Genomic DNA, 21,087 nt, shown 5'->3' with positions numbered 1-21,087 from the left:
GAAAAGACGGAGGAGAATGATCTGATCAGAAGCCCGGCATGGTGGTGCATGTCTTTAATCCCAGCCGCAGGAGGCAGAGGCAGATGGGTCTCTGAGAGTTTGAGACCATCCTACAAACTGAGCTGTGGAATAGCCAGAACTCTAGAGAGACACACTCAAGGACAGTCTGAGCGAGCCTGTAACTCCAGGTCCCCAAGTGCCTTCTGGTTTCTTACGTTAAAAGAGGAAAATAAGGTGTGAGACTCAGAGAGCTTTGTCAGGCAGGTAGCTAATCAGCAGAACCACACCCTCTCCTTTCCACTGAGGCATTAGAGGTTAGCCCTAGGAATTGTAAGGAGGAAAAACCCTATTTGGTAAGAGATGGCTTTTGGTGCCTGGATTACCACAGCCAATCAGAGCACAGGACATTGCTCTTTGTACTCCAGCCCACCCCTACCCCACCCTCCACGGAGTTGATACCTCCTCCCTTCCTCGGAGTCTCTCTATTTGTAGTAAGACTCAACCCCAGACCACAGGACCGGTTCTGCCCAAACCTTTTGGACTGTAAGTATTTGTTAGAAATTCTTTAAATCTAGGGGATCTTTCCTTTAAAAGTTGTACCTTATTCCTAACGTCGTTTGAGATTATGCTGAAAGATCATTGTTTTCTTCACTAATTGCTTTAACTTTAGTAATTTTTAGTGAAACTCAGCAATTAGGGGTCAGGCTTGCTAAACGTCATGCTTTGAGCATCTCAGTTGGGATCCTCTGGGCTCTGGGGCACCACTCTCATGCCACTGCATGTTGTGTGCTGGATTTCCTAACTAGGTCCTCTCTCTCTCTCTCTCACTCTTTCTCACTCTCTAAGTGATCTAGTTTCTTTGTGCATAATATATATATATATATTTATTTGTTTAAACGACCTGGAGATTTTTATAGGTTTAGTCAGTGGGATTTCTGTAGATTTATTAGTTTGTAAAGTTTGGGAATCCTTAGGAATTCTCACTATGAAAGCAAAACTCCAAAGGCTCTAGGGGTTTAATGAGTACTCACTAATGCTCCTAGAGAAACACTCACATCTCACATTGGGCAGCTCACGAGACTGAAGAACACTGAATCTTCATATCAGTGTATAATAGAAGGACTTCAGGCACAGGTTGCTTAGAACCTGGCTTTATCGATATTAACAAGATATATTAATATAACTAGTGCCATGTAACATAATTATATTAAGCTGGTGTAGTCAGTCTCCTTCTAGAGAGTGGTGCGTTCTGAGGCAGAAATATAGGCACAAGAATGAGTCTAAGACTAATAGATAAAATTAAGATATTCAACTGTGAGCCAAATCCTACAAGATTTCCTGGCAGGGGCCAGTCCTTGCCAAGGAATCTGGGAAGGAAGGTATTTATCATGTTGCCTTTCTAAGCCGGTCGGCTTAGAGTCCTGTTTCTGTCTCCTCGTCGCCTCTATTTTTTTTTCTTTTTTTTTTTTTGAGTGGTCCTCACCAGTTTCTATTACTTTCCTATTACGCATTCAAGGATGCATGCGGCAGAGCTCTGAGTAGGGTTGCCCCCACCGTCAGGAAACTACAGACTTCTCCTTGGCCCAAAACAACTCTATCGCAAGACTTTTTATGCACACAGCCGGGTCAATTCGTGTTTTCTAATGGACTTGGAGTTATTTGTAACAGACAAAGCAAAGAGCCAGAGGTTGCAAGGTCTGCAAGTCACTGGGTAGGCGTCTCCACCATCAAGGGGTCCGTCCTGCATCACCAGCAGATAAGAACCATGAGCTGAGTTTGCACGTGCTCTGCGGACGGACGTGGGAGGCTCAGGCAGGGGCTCTGTCAGCCTGGGGAAAGGAGCACTAGTCACCAAAGCAGCCACATTCCTTTGTGCAGCACACAGTGGCTGCAGCGCAGAAAACTGACGATTATAATCTCCCAGACCCTAGGCTAATTACAGCTTTCCAGAATAGTGATCAGGAATCTGCTTTGCCGACAAGCTTTCCAAAATGCTTTTGAGACGGGCCTGGGCAAAAATGAAGATAGTCTAAAGAGATACTGATATCTCGTAGTCTTACTCTTCAACTCTTATAACAACAGACCCTAAAGAAATGGGACTGTCTCAGGAGTCTCATTGCTGCTCAGGAGAAGGAAAAGCCTCCGGTCAGAGGAGGGACTTGTCCTGCAGGAAAGGATCCCACGGAGTTCTGCAACTTGTCAGACCACCTCACGGGATGCGGCTGAAGCCACGTGATGCTTACCTGAGCAGATCCCCGCCTTCAGTTTAAGCCTGAATCTCAGACCCCAAATTCAGTACCAGTCTTCACATAAGATAAACTCTGAGGACTGCGGAACCGGCCCAAACATAAAGTCACAGAACACTCCTAGAAACACAGCACAACCTTAGGCAGATGCCGGGCAGTTTGGGGTTCCTCTTTTTTTTTTTTTTTTTTTTTTTTAAATCCCTTCACTTCCTGGTGACTTTTTTTTGTTTTTTTTTTTTTTTTTTTTTTTGGTTTTTTCGAGACAGGGTTTCTCTGTGTAGCCCTGGCTGTCCTGGAACTCACTCCGTAGACCAGAAAGGCCTCGAACTCAGAAATCCGCCTGCCTCTGCCTCCCCAGTGCTGGGATTAAAGGCATGCGCCACCACACCACACCCAGTCTTCTTGTGACTTTTAATTTGAGATGACTAAGGTTAAACTTTTGGTGGAAGCATTGAAAAAAAAAAAAAAACGGGTTTAGGGTTAGTTTGCATTGCATTTTACGTTTTGTTATAATTTCCAACAGACGAGGGATTGTGACCGCATCACGGGGCTGCCCTAAGAGTGCACGGAGTGAGTTTTTGCGGACTTCTGGTGTTTTGTTGTTAGTTCTTCTGTTGGTTGGTTTTGGTGGCATCATACCGAGGATCAGGGACAGGGCAAGGGCCGTGGGCGCGCGCATGCTCAGCATGGACTCCCCTGTGCCTGTTGGCTCTTCAACTGTGGAGGAGGTGTTTCTTCTATGAGAAACCGCGCGGGCTAGACAGTCTAAGACCCTCTTCAGAGGAAGCTGGAGGTGCAAACGGCAGTCCTGGAGCGCTGGTTCCCTCTAGGACTGCTGGGCAGAGCATCCTTCCCCCACAGCTGTAGGCAACCTTCATGGCCAGGAGCTTCTCTTGGTATTCAAAACCTCCTGGCCCCATCCCCCACACCACCCCACACCCACGTGTGCTTGGCTTCAGGTTCCGGAAACACCGTTGGGACCCTGGTTGCCCACACCACAGTTTTCCACCTTCAAAAGAGGAAGTTAGCTGAGCGTGGAGTAGAGCACTTGCCTAAAGCACAGCATGCCTTAGATTCAACCCCTAGTACTGGGGGCTGGGGGTGTGGGGGGAGGGAGAGAGGGAGAGAGGGAGAGAGAAGGGGAGAAAGAGAGAGAGAAATCTATTCTGAAAGAAACATGCAACCTTTTAATTTATTATTTTATTTGTAATTTGATTTTTGTCTGTATTAGAAATAGAAAGGAAAAAAATCCAAAGGTTTCCCTATGTGTAGGGCATATTATATATGTTTTCAAATTTCTCCTGGGTTAAACAAATGAAAAAGATATGAGTTTTGTTATAATTTTTTTCTCCCACCTCCACCTCCAAAGTGCTAGAATTTCAGCCATCACCACCTTGTCAATTTTCTATCAATGAGAAGGTGAAAGTTCTGGGTACAAGTCTTTGCCACAGATACAGATGACTGTGTTCAGGTCTCATGTGGTTGTAGAGTCCATATAGCCCCACGTAAATGCACAGCCATCTGGGATATGCTGAGCCAGGGTTTCCAGGACATAATCACAAGCCAGGGATTTTCCCTCAGGGCTCTTCAGATGCCCACTGTTCTATTTAAATCGCAATGTACAAATGAGTTAAAGGATTATAACTTTCCTTTGAAGAGGACAAAAGGAAGGGTGTCTCTTCCGTCACTTGGCTGGTGTTTATCAAATGCCATCAATGTACTGGTACTGACTAGAGCCCAGGAATAAAACTAGAGCAATAGATGCTGGTTCAATTCCCTTAAAGATGCTAGTCTCCGACTTGATTCCCCCCCACCCCACCCCCCCGAAAGGGAAAACTCAGTTACCTCAAGATTTTATTATAAAAGAAATAAAACTCTAATTTTTTGTTGTTGTTGTTGCTGTTGCTAAGGTGGGGCTCCAGCCCAGGGCCTCTCACGTGCTAAGCAAGTTCTCCACCACAGATCTGCCTCCCAGCCCTAACAATTTCCTCAACGCTATCGTAAAAATAATAAATCAGAAAGATAAATGTGAAAAACAAATTATCAGCAGCTGGCCCTGAGGTACCCGCCCAGTATTTATCACTCTGGTAGTCTATCTGACCTTCGACTATGCAAAGGCCATGCAAAGTAAAAATGAATACACATGCTTTTCCGTTTTCTAAAATGCTTCGCTTTCCAAGGCACTGTGGTGCATCATCTCTCAGAATACGACTTCTGACATTATAGCGCTAGAGTTGGGACGGAGGGAAGCTCTGGGGGGACACTAGGCTGATCTGAGTTCTGAAGGACGCTTGGCTCACCCCTGGTTAGGGGGTGGGGTGGGGGGTGGGTTCGAGTCTGCCCCCCCCCCAGCGGCTCGAGACTCAAGCACCTCCCTGGGGGAAGAGGTGCCTGCTACATTTTCTAAGTTTTGCATCAGACACCAGCTCTTGTTAATTGTGAAAAGGGTCGGCAAAGAAAATGAATGATGGCAATGTTTTTCCCTTTCTTTTCCTGAAACTGATGAAATAAATTTAGGGAGCAGGTGTGGCTTCCTGTAAGACACTTGGAAAAGTTGGAAGATGGGCACTCCAGTCTTTGGGGGAGGGGGGCGGGTGTTGAGGCGCTCAGTTGACGTAGCCTAGCAGTGCTGGAGACCCTGGATTCAAACTCCAACCCTGGGTGGAGCGAGAGGACACAGAGTTCAAGATTATCCTTGGCCACCAACAGTTTGAGGGGAGTTTACTACGCTATGTGGGAGCCTCCTTCAAAAACAGAAAAGAAAAGAAAAAAAAAGCTATATTGCTTAGAGGCTGCAGGGGCAAGGCTTACGGGGAAATGGCAGGGAGGAGCCTCTGGGCACCATGTCCATGGCAGTCATCAATTTCAGATGGACTGCTTTTCTGACCAACCATATGCTGTTATTCATAGGTTATCGGACCTTCTGGGTTCCAAAAAGCCAAAGGAAGTTTAGCTTATCGCGTTATATGCCTTTCCTGGAATAGCTAACTTTGTAGTTAATCATTAGGCTCACTGAGGTTGCTGGGAGACAGACAGAGAGACATTTTTCTTCTCTGGTGTGGTCACTGGCTAGTTACCCAGCTTCCTGTGAGTAACCCTAATTAAACTAATTCACACACACACACAAACACAGACACACAGAGAGAGAGAGAGAGAGAGAGAGAGAGAGAGAGAGAGAGAACTTTTAGAGAAAATACTGCAAAGGCAAAAGTCCCAGGGCAATATAGTAAACTGTAGTCTTTCCCCAGCTTGAACCTGCTGGGTGGCTTCAGTTGGAGCTGTTGTTAACAGCAAAGCTAGTGCAGGCTAGCCCTGTGATCTCCACAGTTACTGGAAGGAAGAGGAGGAAGTTCACTTAAGTTCAGGACAACTGCTGCTCCAGTGAGCCCTCCTTAGCAAATGAGAATGTCACCATGAGATGACCTTCTCCTTCTGGTAGCATCTCTACTTCCTGGTTCCTCTTCCAAACTATTCTGTCACAGCTTACACTCTCTAAGGAGTTTTTCCATCCACTCTCTTCCTGACCTGCTGGCCATGATTTCCCACTGTGAGCAAGGAATAAATATACTAATTTAACTACCGGTAGATGGTTTGTCATTGTTGGGCTTTTGTATTCTAGTTACTTAGTTGTGTTTGCTTTGGGTCTATATAGTCTTCCTATGGCACAGACTGGCTTCAAAATCACAAGGCTCCTGCTTCAGCCTGGATCATGTGTATACTACCTACTATTCCAGACTCAAGTAGACTTTTTGCTGTTGTTGTTGTAAAATAGTCTCTTGTAGACCAAGATGTCCTCAAATTCACTACCTATGAATGGCTCTGAACTTCTGATCCTCCTGTTGGAATTACTGGCATAGATCACTATGTCTAGTTATACAATGCTGGCCTGAAACCCAGCACTTCTTGCTAGACAAGCACTCTACCACCTGCATTCCCAGCCCTCTACAAACTCTGTTCTCAGGGTGGTGAGGATGCTGCTGAGTGGTCACCATGTGTCATAGACCAGGTGGGCAAGCATCAAGCCCACCTGGCCACATCCTTTACCATGGCTCCCTCATGGTCCAGATCCTCCAGTGGCTGTGTGTGATTGGCTGACAGAGGAGGTGGGAAACTGTCCTGATGGTCCACTCTAAGACAGGAAGATGGGAAAGGTTAGTTTCTTTGATTTTGAGGAAGTGAAATCACAGTCTCTATGGCTTGTTTTGGAGCGGGAATAATAAACCAGGAACCGTAAATAAAAAATGAAAAATACCCACAATAATATCAAGAGACTCCACCCATCAGTCTTGCCTACAGTACTCACTATGGTGTATGCCAAATGTCGGTCTTATCTTTCTGTTATTCCTTCTATACTTATTGGAACAAAGAAAGTGCCATCCTTTCTCTCCCATTTAAAGTTCTGTTATTTATCTATACTAGTATCACATAGATAAGATACAGATAATAGAGAGTTACAGATGGTTTATTCTATGAGTTGTAATCTAATAATAACATTACCTTTTTTGCTCAAATTGTCCTAAATTTGGCCATCAAACTCCCTCGGAAGTGTCCCCCAGCCCCACTAAGCAGTGTCTCAGTTAATAAACTCTACTCTTGGGCTGGAGAGATGGCTCAGTGGTTAAGAGAATTGACTGCTCTTCCAGAGGTCCCAAGTTCAATTCCTAGCAACCACATGGTGGCTCAACAACCATCTGTAATGGGCATCTGATGTCGTCTTCTACTGTGTCTCAAGATAGTGACAGTGTACCCACATAGATGAAATAAATATGGCTGGAGTGGGCTGAGCTGGGGGGGGGGACACTCTACTCTTGAAACCATATGTCCCAGGCTTATCTTAGACCTTCCCTCCCAGTCCTGAACTCAGTGGGCTCTTTTTATTGAACAATGGCATTTAGCAATCAAGATTGGGTACTAGGTGTACCTTCCTTTTGGACGTAATCAGAATTTATCTTCACATACTTCTACCATATCTACCTGTGTATCTATGTGTGCTCATAAACTTGCTTGCCTCGTGGCTCTCTGAGTCCTGGCACCTACCTAGATGTTTTAGTTTGTTTTATTTAGACAAAATCCTACTACATTGCTCAGGTGGATCTAGAGCTGGGCCTCAGTGATCGTCCTGCTTTGGCTCCCCACTCATCCTTGGGTCCTCCAGTGTGTTTAGAAGCCTCATGGGGACCTCACTGCTTGCACTTTCCAAGTTAACCCTGTCATGACCATTACCCTGCAGAATGCTTGTGGAATCCGCAAGCGGTTCTCACCAGAGGCTCTCGCCCCTAGCAAGTCTGTACAGCTGCTCTCCTGAGAGCTCTGACCAGGGTTTAGCGCTAAGTATCAGCCTTGGAGCCTTGCTGGTGCTGGCCATGGCTCACTACCAACACCTGAGCTCTCAGTTTTGCCCAGCAGTAACTCTTCTTTAACGGTGGGAAAATTTGAGCATCTTTTTATATATTTAAGGTTTGGGTTTTTTTTTCTTCATTTCTTTTGTAAACAGTTGACCCTGTCTTTTCAGCATTTTCCTAACCTCGAGACTTGCTTTGCTCTTTAATTTTTTTTCATTTGTTTGTTCTATAAAACGTATTTATTTATGTGTATGAGTGCTCTATTTGCATGTACTCCTGCAGGCCAGAAGAGGGCACCAGATCTCTTTATAGACGGTTGTCAGTCACCATGTGGTTGCTGGGAATTGAACCTCTTGAAGAACAGCCAGTGCCCTTAACCACTGAGCCATCTCTTCAGCCTGGATGGTTTTGGTTTGCTTGTTGTTTTAAACATTCTCAATGTCAAATCTCACACACTTTCTCCTTATATATTTGCTTTGTTTACTAAATCTTCTAAAACTTCGCAGTATTTGCATACTACACTCGGTAGCAGGAAGAGAACCCGTAGAGATATTTACTGAATATAATGATGATGGGCAACCGATACAAACATTGAAAAGAACTTTGTAAGGCCTGCCTCTTTGTCTCCCTCCCATCCCCCCGCCCCACTCCCACCCCTTTCTTCTAGACAGAGTCTCATTTTGTAGCCTTGGCCGGCCTGGAACTCACAGGCATGTCTGCTTGTGCTATCCCAAGCGCTTGCATTAGAGGTGAGCCCAGCCTGCCTCTTTTTAGAACTAAACCAATTTTATCTTCCTCTGTAGCAGGCAAACATTGTGTGCTGGATTCTGGGGGTTGGATTGATTTATAATTAACTATATTGAAGTGCGTGCAGATTTAGTCATGTTTCAAGCATCTTTGAACACTCCTAGTCATGTGGAGAAACATGTTAGCATACCCTTCATTTAAGGTTGTTCTTGGCGTCATACAGCGCTCTCTTTTTCCTCATTCAAGAAAACTATTGACCTAGCAGACATTGCAAGCAATGAGATAGAGAACAGAGCAAAGGCGACTGAAGAAAATGCCTAATTGATATGAAACAACAGAGCCTAGTCGTCCATCTTTAAAAGAATTCTATTTAGGAGATGGTCTCAGGCAGTCATGGAACTCACTGTGCAGACCAGGCTAGCCTCGAACTTACAGAGATCGATCTGCCTGCCCCTGTCTCCCCTCCCGGACTGGAACTAAAGGTGTTCGCCACCACTCCCAGCCCTTTTGTGCCTTTAAAAATAAGTACCAAGTCTCTAAATGACCCAGCCCCCTTAGTGCGTCATTCAGCAAAGAAGCTAAAGCACCTACTATGAATCTTAACACTGGACTTGATGCTAAAGACAGTGGGAGAAGAGGAAGGAGGCTGAGGCGGGGTTGGGAGGGTGGGGGGTGGAGGGAGGGTGGAGCTAAGCAGGTGAGTGTGTCTGATGCTCAAGCTTAGGTGCTGAGTTTGACCCCCAGCACCCAAGTAAAAAGCCAGGTCTGCACACATGTCTCCCCAGCACTATAGATAGGGAAGAGACAAAAGGGATGGCTGGGGCTTGCTGGTCGGGCCCTGTATCAAGGGACTGAGGAGGAAAGGCACTGTCATTCCAAATCTATGTCACACCCCTGAACCTCAGCACTCCCTCGTAATGAAGAGATATTCTAACAAGACATACTTCATAAAGGCTTTGCTCAGCTGGGAATTGTGACACACACCTATAATGCCAGCATATGGAAGGCTTAAAGCAAGGGGGCAGGGCGCGGGGGGGGGGGGGAATGAGCTTGAAGCTAGCCTGGGCTACGTGGTGAGATGCTGACTTGGGAAAACTAGTCAGCATCCTCCACAACAAAAACACAACACTAGGAAAGCAGTTGGGGTGACTGGAAGGACTTGCCAGCCCCTGCCACGAGTCATGGGCTAAGCTGCATGGAGAGAAGGTTCAGGTTCCAGTGAACGTGAAGCGATGGAGCCGCTTAGATTCAGGAGAGTTGAGCGAAAATACCGAGGCAGCTGAGCAAGAGCGGGAAGAGAGTGGGCTTGCACTAAGCTTAGGCTGTTCCGTTCAAGAAGAGGTTGTTTTCCACGGTTCTCCAACCCTACCCTGTCCCAGGCCAATGGTTTGTTTCCCATCCTCTGAACATCAGGGACCTGTATGAAATAGCACGCGATCAAGATCACCGCCCTCCCCCCTTTGGTTTCTTTCACCCATGAGAGACACCTGTTCACCTTACCAGTTCAGTGAATTCCTTTCCCCTGAGGCCTCTCTCCTCTCGGAGGTGGAGACTGAAATGCTCTTTAGAGATCAACAAGCTGATTTCTCCAACCAAGTCCTGTCCCTAGCCAGTGGAGCACAGCAGATAGGGCTAGCTAAAGGGCGAGACACAGTGCCTTCCCAGAGCAGCTTCAGGCTGAAACGCCAACATTGTCTTTTTCAGACTTGGTCTTTTGAGACCTCACATCGAAGATGGCTCAGGCACCAACAGTCATCGTGACTCAACCTGGATTCGTTCGTGCTCCCCAAAATTCCAACTGGCAGACCAGCCTATGTGATTGCTTCAGCGACTGCGGAGTCTGTGAGTACGGGGAAGGTGTCCCTATAATTGATATACCCACCCTACTGCTCCCTTACTGTGTGGAAAGTTGCTAAGTTACTAACTCATTACAGGCTCCTGAGAATCCGGGAATGTTACAGGAAACGTCAAAGACAGTCTACTCATTATACCCAGTTCTTCTCCAGCCACCACCACCAAAGAAAAAAGAAAAAAAGAAAATCAACTTACCCCTAAAAATAGATCCTTGAGTTAAGGTAGCATTGAAAGCCTTAAATGATCCTAAAACTGAATGGGCCTGGCCTCGTAATTATAAACAGATTATTTATGACACATTTTTACTTAAATCTGAGGGGCTGTTGGTTTGCTTGATTTCTTTTTGAAATAAGGTTTCTTTGTTTTAGCTTTGGCAATCCTGAAACTCTCTCTGTAGATTGGGTTGGCCTGGAATTCAGAGATCCACCTGCTTCTGCTGGGAATTAAAGGCATATATCACCACCATCTAGCTAAACCTGACTTTTCAAAAATGTATTTATTTTTATTTTGTGTGCATTGGTGTTTTGCCTGCATATATGCCTGTATGAGGGTGCTGAATCCCCGAAACTGGGGTTACAGACAGTGTGAGCTGCTATGTGGGTGCTGGGAATTGAACCCAGGTCCTCTAGAAGATTAGAGCAGCCAGTGCTCTTAATCACTAAGCCATCTCTCCAGTCCCCTAAACCTGATTTTAAAAAATAAAATAAAAACACAATGACAATTAGATCTCTTCTTGGTTGCATATACAGTAAATCTTGTTTTATAGTCAATCACAGGACACTTTCAGAGAGTCTCAGCACTGAATCTCTACAGTTAAGTTACCCTTGCCGGATGTGGTGGCAGATGCCTTTAATCCCAGCTCTCAGGCAGATTTCTGAGTTCGAGGCCAGCCTGGTCTACAGAGTGAGTTCCAGGACAGCCGGGGCTATACAGAGAAACCCTGTCTCAAAAAACAAACAAATAAGCAAACTATCCAAAAAACCAAAGTTGCCCTGTCTGCAGCAAGATCTCTCTGAGTGAACGTGGAAGACATCGAGGTGGGTGGCAAAGGGAATCAGCAATTGTCCTCAGCAATTCAGGAAGGAGAGCTTTGCTTTGAAGCCCACACTCCTCAGAATGGTCAGGAAGGGAGTACACAAACTTTAAGTGGGATGGAACTTGGAACCAAAGGAAGCCAATAACTACATAGAAAGCAGAGGCATAGAATTCCAGTCGAGTTTGCCCACAGCTTTCCAATGCTTCACTAGGTAATGGGGGCTCATTGACTAAGGCGTGCCACGGCATGATTGTGACATCAAAGCCGCTAAAGACTAACTTTTACTCCTCCAGCCCCAAGTTGCTACTTGATTATCTGAATGTACACGTACTTGGATATGTGAGTTTTACTGTAGGGCCGCCAAAATGGCTCAGTGGGGAAAGTGACTGTTCTGTTCCCCAGGACCCACATGGTGGAAGGAGAGGACCAACCCCTGAAAATTATCCTCTGACCCTGTCATGTGTCTGCACACACTAAATAAAATGTAATGTTTAAAAGTTCATGTGGGGTGGCGGGATGAGTTCTAATGCAGCCTTCATTGTTTGGGGGCAAATTTCCTTCCGTCCTTCCTTCCTTCATTTTCTCTCTGTCTCTCTCTCTCTGTGTCTCTGTCTCTGTCTCTCTCTCTCTCTGTCATTTATTTGTTTGTTGGTTGGTTGGAGGCAGGTTTTTCTGTATAGCCCAGGCTGTCCTAGAACTCTTTCTGTAGACCAGGTTAGCCTCAAATTCAGTACAGGCTGGCCTCAAATTCAGTACCACCTGGCTCTGCTTCCCAGGTACTGGTATTAAAGGCACACATCACCACTTGGTTTATGGCAGATTTTCTTTCTTTCTTTTTTTTTTTTTTTTTTTGGTTTTTCGAGACAGGGTTTCTCTGTGTAGCCCTGGCTGTCCTGGAACTCACTCTGTAGACCAGGCTGGCCTCGAACTCAGAAATCCACTTACCTCTGCCTCCCAGGTCCTGGGATTAAAGGCGTGCACCACCACACCCGGCCTTTCTTTCTTTCTTAAGATTTATTTATTTATTTAATGTATGAGTAGGCTGTAGCTGTCTTCAAACACACCAGAAGAGGGCACCAGACCGCCATTACAAATGGCTGTGAGCCACCATGTGGTTGCTGGGATTTGAACTCAGGACCTCTGGAAGAGCAGTCAGTGCTCTTAACCGCTGAGCCATCTCTCCAGCCCCTATGACAGATTTTCTTAATGCAGATCTGAGCAAATTAATCTCTTACAAAATACTTGGTGTCTCTTCCTGGCCTTGATGCATACATAAATACTCCTAGTTTATAATCAACACACACACACACACACACACACACACACACACACACACTCACTCACACTCACACACCCCTCTTCCACCCAGCACCTTGGTCACAGTGAATGGATGAGACAAATTACCTCAAAGAGGCTTTATTCCCTTTAGTCGTTCAAAACATTTCTAAGCATGCGCCACCATTCAGCTCAAGCAGTATTGCCTAGTTAGAGCCTTGCAGGCGCCACTCTGAAGTGACCCGGGGCATCCTAGGCTGGTTCTCTTATCTTTCTTATCTCCTAATCTTTCCTATTGTATCCTGCAACTGGGTTGTGGTTGGGGGCATTGTTAGTACCAAGGGTTTTATGAATAGATTGCAGTAATTTATACTACTGGAAAAGGGCCTAGGTCTTTTCATGTAAGGTCCCTCTTGAAATGATGGGGTGGGGTCATAATGAAGCCCCACCCAAACAACGAAGCCAGACTTGCAGCAGAGAGGAGAAAGGCCTCATCTTGGTGTAGCCAATGGGGACAGACTAAAGTAACGTGTACCCCTGCTTTCATGTTTCCAGGCCTCTGTGGGACCTTTTGCTTCACTTGTCTTGGATGTCAAGTGGCAGCTGACATGAATGAGTGTTGTCTGTGTGGAACAACGGTGGCCATGAGGACTCTCTACCGAACCCGATACGGCATTCCTGTGAGTCTCTTACCTTTGGTATCATTCTAGCTGGCAACTGTATTTACCAAAGCTGTTGCCCGAGTGGCTGCCATTTGACAGTATCCAAGCTCTGAGTTTGATTGGCCAGAATTTTGTAAGGAGCTACAACCCTAAATTCAGTGGACACAGCAGTAATGAATCCTTCCTTTCTGTTCCTCAACTTTCTGTTAAGGAAGTAACTCGTATTTGCAATGTGTGCGCATTAGGTAACTAAGCCCGCCACCAATGCTTGTGTCTTGTGGGGGAAAGTCTGCCATGGTTTACCAATGAAGACTTCAAAGTGTGTAAGAGGCAGAGTCTTTGACCCAAAGATGTGCCCTAATAACAGAGTGGGGAGTATCCAATCCAAACTGTCTGTGCATGCGCTTAACATTATAACACTCTATGAAATGGGGTAGCCTTTTCATCAGAATTACAGGGTGCATAGATGAGTGTGTGTGTGTGTGTGTGTGTATACATACACATATTCCTACATATACACATTCATATTCATATATATATGACTATATACACACATACATACATTTGCTTCCCTCTGTGTGTGACTATAGAAAGAGATACAGAGATAAAGAAAAATGAATGTCTGGGGCTGGAGAGATGGCTCAGCACTTAAGGGTTAAGGTTGCTCTTCCAGAGGTCCTGAGTTCAATTCCCAGAAACCACATGGTGGCTCACAATCATCTGTAATGAGATCTGATGCCCTCTTCTGACCTACAGGTGTACATGCAGATAGAGTTCAAATATATTTAATTAATTAATAAAAAAAAGAAAAACAGAGAGAGAGAAAGAGAGAGACCCATTTGTGATTTTAAAGCCATGATGGAAACCCATAAATCATTGGGGAGTAGGCTGTCGAGCTGGATAGATATTCGTGGATGAATTGACATTCAAGTCCACGGGCAGTTTACAAGCAGACTTTTTTCCTATTCAAGAGAAATCCATTTTTTTTTCTATCAAGGTCTTCAGCTAGCTGAGGGTGATAACACACACACCTGAAATTTTAGGGCTTGGAAGTTGAGGTAGGAAGATTGAGAGTTTGACACCAGCCTGAGGTACATAGCATAACCTTGTCAGAAAGAAGGCGAGTTAGGAGGAACAGGCCAGAGGATAAAGCTGGAGAGAGCTCAGTTGGTGAATCCTTGCTCTGCAAGCCTAAGGACCTGAGTTCAATCCCAGCACTGGGGAGGTGGGGACAGGTGGATCTCTGTGGCCCCCTGGCCAGACTTACTGAGTCTCAGGTCCCAATAAAAAGGTCTTTCACTAACTGGAAGAGAGGTCCATCTATGTTATGTAAAGTGATCTACTGTATCCCAAATCTACAGACTTAAACATTAATTTTTATGTCAAATACATCTTCAACAAACTTCTAGAATGATGTTGAACCACACATCTATGTCCATTTATGGCCTAGACATGGTAAGACATAAACTTGACCATCACAGAAAGCAAACAAGCATGCAGCATTTTCCAGGAACCTATTTTAATTTCACTGAAATTCTTTTTTCACTTGAGAAATTTAATCAGTATCTTTTAATTGCAAAATAAATATCTATCTAATTAAAAAAAACTAACAAACTTAAAATAGAGACGTATGAAGTAAAAAGTGAAAATTGAACCTTTTAGTTACCAAGTCCACTGCCTGGTTGGTAATAAACAATAACTTGTGAGTATCTTCTTCGGCTATGGTTCTGTCCTTGTAACTTACAGGAACACATTTCTGTTTGGTTTGTAGATTGATAGTCTCGGAGGGATGTTTGCTAGTATCTCGGAGTGTGTGTACCCAGGCTTAATACCTGCGACATTACCCACCCTTTTCTCCTGTGTGTCTTCTGGAGCCCTGAGGCCCACATTGGGAGGCTCTGGGATTGGACCTTCTGCCCTAGCATCCCAGGAGAACTGCCCTAGGGCAGGTTTGGCTCTCTGCCTGCTTTCCCTGTTCCCTGATGCCTAACTTGGGTTTATCTAGTGTAACGTCCCCACCTCTCCGCCCATGGCTGCTTCCTGTTGTGAGTTCTGCGACTCTTGCTTGATGTTTCTCCTTCGCGGATGGGAATTCTAACCGTCTGTGTTTACCCCAAATTGCCTTACTTCCCGGTTTCCTAGTGTGGATTTCTTTTTTAATGGATGAAAACAGCAGCCCTGGAGCAGATAGTTCTTTAAATGATCTCATTTTATAGACTGTCATTCCCTGACTTCCTTTGCCTAGAGCAATTTTTATTCCCTTTCCTTTGGATGTTCTTGGACATTCACAAACTCCACAGAGCGCGAGCCCAGCTTTAGTGCCCTTGCCTTCCTGGTTCCCACCCCATGCCTCTGTGTTCCTTTGCCTAATTCCTTGTCCAAGCGTTATATGTATAAATGTGTCACAGTCAGTATCTTAAAGTGAGTGTGGTTACATTTCCTGCCAAACTTTTACTTTCTAAATTGGTTCTGAGGAGTACTTTGACCCCAAGTTCTTTGCCACTTCCCTAAATCTCTTCCCAAACTGCTCGCCACATCACGTGCCCAGTGCTTTTCATCCTGGTGTAATTGTTTTGAGCCAAATAGCGTCCGGGCTGTGAGATCTGACGTTCTAAGTCTCCGTCTTGTACTCTCGGACTTGGTAGTTTGATTGACACTTATATTCTCAGAATTATAAAGTCCTAGAATAAAGAAGCAAGTGTTACATGGGAGAAAGTCAGCTAACGTTTTCCTGAAGGTATCTAAACTGAATCCAGGGCAAATGAGATGGCTCAGCAGATAGAAAAGCACTTCCGGCCAAAGCGGACGACCCAAGTTCAATCCCCAGGATCCACAGGGTGGAGGGAGAGAAATGACTCCTGCAGGTTCCCCAACCCCAATCTCTATGCACAGTTGCGCTCGAACATACACACACACACGAAATAAAAAAATAAACCGTAAAAAGTAATAAACAGAATCCAAAGAATCGGTGCTTTTGGCTCTCTTTAAAATGCCCCCAAATCCACAAGCAGTGCTGGCTTCCATTCAAGTGTCTTCCGTGTCTCCACAGGGATCTATTTGTGATGACTACATGGTCACAGTCTTCTGTCCTGTTTGCTCTGTGTGCCAAATCAAGAGAGACATTAACAGGAGGAGAGCCATGAACGCTTTCTAAGGAGCTGGATGGTGAGTTAGTGTGGGGCTTGGGCCACAGTTAGTCATTGTTTGGAATTACAATTCAGAAGTGACAGTTTCTTAAGTCTCCGGTGCCATCTCATTATAATAATGTCATATAATTGGTTGTGATTTTTTTCTTCGTTTAAGCCACATTTATTGAATAATGGTGACATTTTATAAACTTACCAGAATCATTTTGGTCTATGAATGAAGCAACTGACCACTTATATAAGCTACAGAGTACACAAGACAAGTTGAAGCTGGGCTTGGTGGTGCATCCTGTAACCCCCAAACCCGGGAGACAGAAGAAGGGTTGCCCTCAAACCCAGTGTTGTCTACAAAATAAGTTCCAGTCTATTCAGGGCTACATAAGAAGTTTTGTCTCAAAGCTTAAATGATGGAGGGGGGTGGTTCACTGTGTAAATTACTTGCTGTTTAAGCAGAAGGACCTGAGTTTGGAGTCCCAGAACCAATGTGTGTGTTCACGCCTGCATGCATGCATGTGTGAAAGTGTGCAGGTGTGTGAGTTTATGAGTTTGTGAGAGTATGTGTGACTGTGTTTGTACCCATGTGCACACATGTGTGCATGTGGGTATGAGTTTGAGTGTGTGTGAACGTTTATGTGTGTGTGGTGTGTATGTGTGTGTGTGTTTGTGTGGTGTCCAACAGCTTATAATCCCAACACACAGGGCTGAAACAATTGGATCTCTGGGGCCCTCTGACTAGCAAGGCTAGACAAAAGAACAAGCTTCAGGTTAGTCGGAGCCAGTCTAAAAAAAAAAAGTAGAGGGCTGGAGAGATGGCTCAGCGGTTAAGAGCACCAATAGCTCTTCCAGAGGTCGTGAGTTCAATTTCCAGCAACCACATGGTGGCTCCCAACCATCTGTAATGGGATCTGATGCCCTCTTCTGGTGTGTCTGAAGCCAGCAATGGTGATATATATGTGTGTGTGTGTGTGTGTGTATGTATATATATATATATATATATATATATATATATATATAATCTTTTAAAAAATGGAGAAGTGACTGAGGGAAGATCTCAATGTATAGGTGAAAACATTCCTGCATGTATACACAGAGACTTCTTACACATGCAGAGAGAGAGAGAGAAGAGCTTTAAAAAACTGAAAAGACAAACAAATACAAAAAGAAGGCAAAAACACACTTCCTGCTATGACGATGGTTTTGAGGTGAGAAATTTAAGATATCTAATGTTAAAAAGCAGGAATGGCCGGGCGTGGTGGCGCACGCCTTTAATCCCAGCACTCGGGAGGCAGAGGCAGGCGGATTTCTGAGTTCGAGGCCAGCCTGGTCTACAAAGTGAGTTCCAGGACAGCCAGGGCTACACAGAGAAACCCTGTCTAGAAAAACCAAAAAAAAAAAAAAAGCAGGAATGACATGTTCTGTAATATTTGTAACGTGTATTACACATGTATGCAGATACCCACAGAGCGCAGAAAAGGGCGTTAGATTTCCCGGAGCTGGCCTTACGGGCACCTGTGAGCCACCTGATGTGGGTCCGGGGACAACTCTGCTCTCTGGAAGCGCAGCAAGTGCTCATGACCCTGAGCCATCTCCCAAGCCCCTAACCCTCCCGTTTAAAAAAGAAAAAAAAAAAAAAGATTTATTTCGTGTATGTGAATATCTTGCCTGTGTGTGCATGTGCGTGTCTACCACATGTGTGCCAGGTCCTCTTTGGTTGTGAGCCCCTCCATGGTACTGGGAACAAAACCCAGTTTCCCGGCGAGAACAAATGCTATTGACTGCTGAGCTCTCTCTTCGGCATCCCATAAGTCATTCTTGAAAGATGCGTACAACGCTGTTCATTTGTTTGGCAAATGATGGTTTACGTATCAAGTACTGCATAAAAAGAGATCAGCTAGGTGTTGCTGTGAACAAAGATAAACCAGTTCCTGGCCTTACAGCTTTGTGCTCAGAAGATACCCCTAAATAGAACTTGGTTTCTGCATGCCTTTAGGCAGAGTGCCAGAGGAAGATCGGGTCTGTAGGGACCGGCAGTTTCTCGAAAAGCAGTGGGGCTTGGGTTCTAGAGAAGTTTGTCGTTCATTTGCCAGAAGTGACTGTGAGAGGAAGCCGAGAAGGTGGAGTCAGGAGGCAATTACCTGGTGGAGAGCTGCTCAGTTGTTACTTTCTCTAAAGCGGAGGGTGGGGAGGCGCTGCTGTGGAAAGAAAGTGCCCCACAAAGCAACGGAATCCTCTCACAAGGGGAAAGAACAACCCAAGGCAACCCTGAGGATGAAGTCAGGTTAAAAGGGCTTGCTCTGAGCAGAACCTACCAGAACCTACCAGAACCGAGGGAAGGGGGAAGGGCGGCCCTAGTTTCCAGGCCAGCTTCAGGGACTTACAGTGAGGTGGACACCTGTGAGTCATATGAATAAACATAGAAGGCAGCGTCGAATCAACTTCCGTGAAACTATGGAGCAAAAACAGTTTTTAAAGGAAAAGCCATCCATCTTTATGGGCTTAGGACAATTTGACTGGACCATACAGTGTATGTAGGGAAATAATGAAAGAGTAGATTTTTTTTTAAAGGTGAGTTTGTGCCTTGGTGTGCCGTCGATGGATTCTAATGCTGGGGGAGAATGGGGAAGTTAGAGATTTTAAGTGAGTGGAGCCAGATTTTAGAAAAGCAATACTAGTATTTATGGTCCAGTGGGCAGGATAAAGGCCAGAGGTAAAGACGTGGGAACACTGTTAAATACATACATTGTCCACATTAAAAAAAAAAAAACTCTCACCCTGAAAGGAATGAGTGAGAGAGAGTTTACTCTGGAGCCATTGTGAGTAGCCATAGCCCAGAAACACAGATCTAAGTCGCCCCAAATGCCGTGTTTCAACACGGAAGCAGCTATAAAGGGTTTTTATAGCTCTACAGGACAAAGAATCATAAATGATGATAGTCAACTTTAAAGTGTACTGGCGGGTACCACCAGAAAGGTGGGCCACGAGATGGGAGAGCTGTCTTACAGGCCCAAGATGTTACCTGATGACATTCTGAGCTCGAGAATTGGGGGGAGCTAGTGTTCTGCTAAGTTAATGCTTATAAGAGCTCCTCTTATTATCAGAGACAGTAATTCAGACACAGAGAGAGGCAAGGAATGGCTGTTCCCGAAGGCTAACACTAGCCCAAGACAAAGTTATTAACCTCTGAACCTACAAAACTCCAGTCTCCACAATACTGAAACTCAGACGGGACCACTCGTTTCTGCAGACATCAACCCCTTCCAGGAGATTTTTGTTCACAGATAGACACAGGTTTCTTAGGAGTTTCCACTGGTCAGTGTGAACAAACCTTACAACCACATACACACAGGTCAGGACAACTGAACTTTGGTTTTTAATCTCAGAGAAATTAGCTCACTGAATCTTTGAGCTGGTTTGAAGTAAAACGTCTTTGATGGTTCTGACTTTCTGTGACCAACTTCGATAGCCTGCACTGTTCACTGACCATAAAATTGAACACGGAAGCCGGGCGTGGTGGCGCACGCCTTTAATCCCAGCACTCGGGAGGCAGAGGCAGGCGGATTTCTGAGTTGGAGGCCAGCCTGGTCTACAAAGTGAGTTCCAGGACAGCCAGAGCTATACAGAGAAACCCTGTCTCGAAAAAACAAAACAAACAAACAAACAAAAAAAAATTGAACACGGGATTGAAGGTAAAGCTGAGTTGGTAGAGTGCTTGCCAAGGATTCACAAAGCCCTGAGTTCGATTCCCAATACTTCATAAAAACAGGCCCACACCTGTAATCCCAGTACTTGGGAAGAGGGGAGGTAGAGGCAGGAGGATCAGGAGTTGGAGGCCAGTCTCAGCTACAGAGTGAGTTGGAGGCCAGCCTGGGCTATGTGAGACCCAGTTTCCTCATGAAACAAATCCATCCATTGGGCTATCGAGAGGTCACAGGTTCAATTCCCAGCATCTGTTTAATGACTCACACCATCTGTTACTCCAGGGAATTTCATGTTCTCTTCTGGCATCCATGGGCACTAGGGACACATGTGCACAAACAGGCATGCCAGGAAAATAGTCATACACACAGAATAGTTTAAAATACAAATAAACCAACAAGAGAAGTCTACTTTACTAGACTTTTAGTGTGAGCTCAGAAAAGCTGAGGGGACTCTGAATCAAGTCCCCTCTGGTTAATAACGTGCTGATACTGGCTGTCAGTTGTGATAAATCTGCCACAGGAACACCAGATGCTAACCAACAGGGGAACAGGGCTCAGGGTGTCCAGGAACTCCGTATGATCTGTGTAACTTCTCGGTGTTTCTAAAACAATTCTGCAAAATAATGTTATTAATAATAAAAGGGTAGATTGAGACATTCAGAAACTGTTTTGTGCTTCCCTCACAGGCGAGAGCTCTGGCTGAAGAAGCTCAACTCAGCACACACTCCTTCAGCCTGAGACTTTCCAAATCTTTGGCAACTGAGATGGGATGGATCCATTTAATTAGAGAACGGTGAAATCTTTCTAGTTGGGCTTTTTGATTTATTTTAAATGGATATTGCTCTTTGACTTGGTTTCTTCTTGCTCCCATATCATCAAATATTGGAGCCTATAATTTTTTTACCTTACATTTTAGGTAGAAACCAAATAAAAGATTTTGCTAAGAAAACTGTTTTGTTTTGTGTGTGGTGCTAAGGATTAACATTAGGGCCTCGTACTCGCTGCCAACCCCCAACCCCCACAAGCCACGTCTTTAGCCCTCCATGGTTTACGCATCTTGGCCATCATTCGAATGCTTGTG

General features: G+C 45.0%; 1 protein-coding gene across 1 annotated transcript; it reads left to right on the top strand.

Moving 5' to 3' along the window:
- Window positions 1-451: 451 nt before the first annotated feature.
- Plac8 (placenta associated 8) lies at window positions 452-20,953 on the top strand. Its single transcript, XM_021163565.3, has 5 exons — window positions 452-543; window positions 10,040-10,177; window positions 13,056-13,180; window positions 16,212-16,327; window positions 20,693-20,953. The coding sequence occupies exons 2-4, from the start codon at window positions 10,069-10,071 to the stop codon at window positions 16,314-16,316; spliced, it is 339 nt and encodes a 112-aa protein (XP_021019224.1). The 5' UTR covers window positions 452-543; window positions 10,040-10,068; the 3' UTR covers window positions 16,317-16,327; window positions 20,693-20,953.
- The last annotated feature ends 134 nt before the right edge of the window (window positions 20,954-21,087 follow it).

The sequence above is a fragment of the Mus caroli genome, unplaced genomic scaffold (genome assembly GCF_978045245.1).
Source record: "Mus caroli unplaced genomic scaffold, Mus_caroli_1 scaffold_4, whole genome shotgun sequence".
Lineage (NCBI taxonomy): Eukaryota > Metazoa > Chordata > Mammalia > Rodentia > Muridae > Mus > Mus caroli.
This window is presented reverse-complemented; position numbering and strand designations above follow the sequence as displayed.

Excerpts from the sequence above, each read along its gene's own strand:
- Plac8 (XM_021163565.3), top strand. The coding sequence starts at position 10,069 with ATGGCTCAGGCACCAACAGTCATCGTGACTCAACCTGGATTCGTTCGT. Across the intron at positions 10,178-13,055 it reads CTTCAGCGACTGCGGAGTCT|GCCTCTGTGGGACCTTTTGC; the intron begins GTGAGTACGGGG and ends TCATGTTTCCAG. Across the intron at positions 13,181-16,211 it reads GAACCCGATACGGCATTCCT|GGATCTATTTGTGATGACTA; the intron begins GTGAGTCTCTTA and ends GTGTCTCCACAG.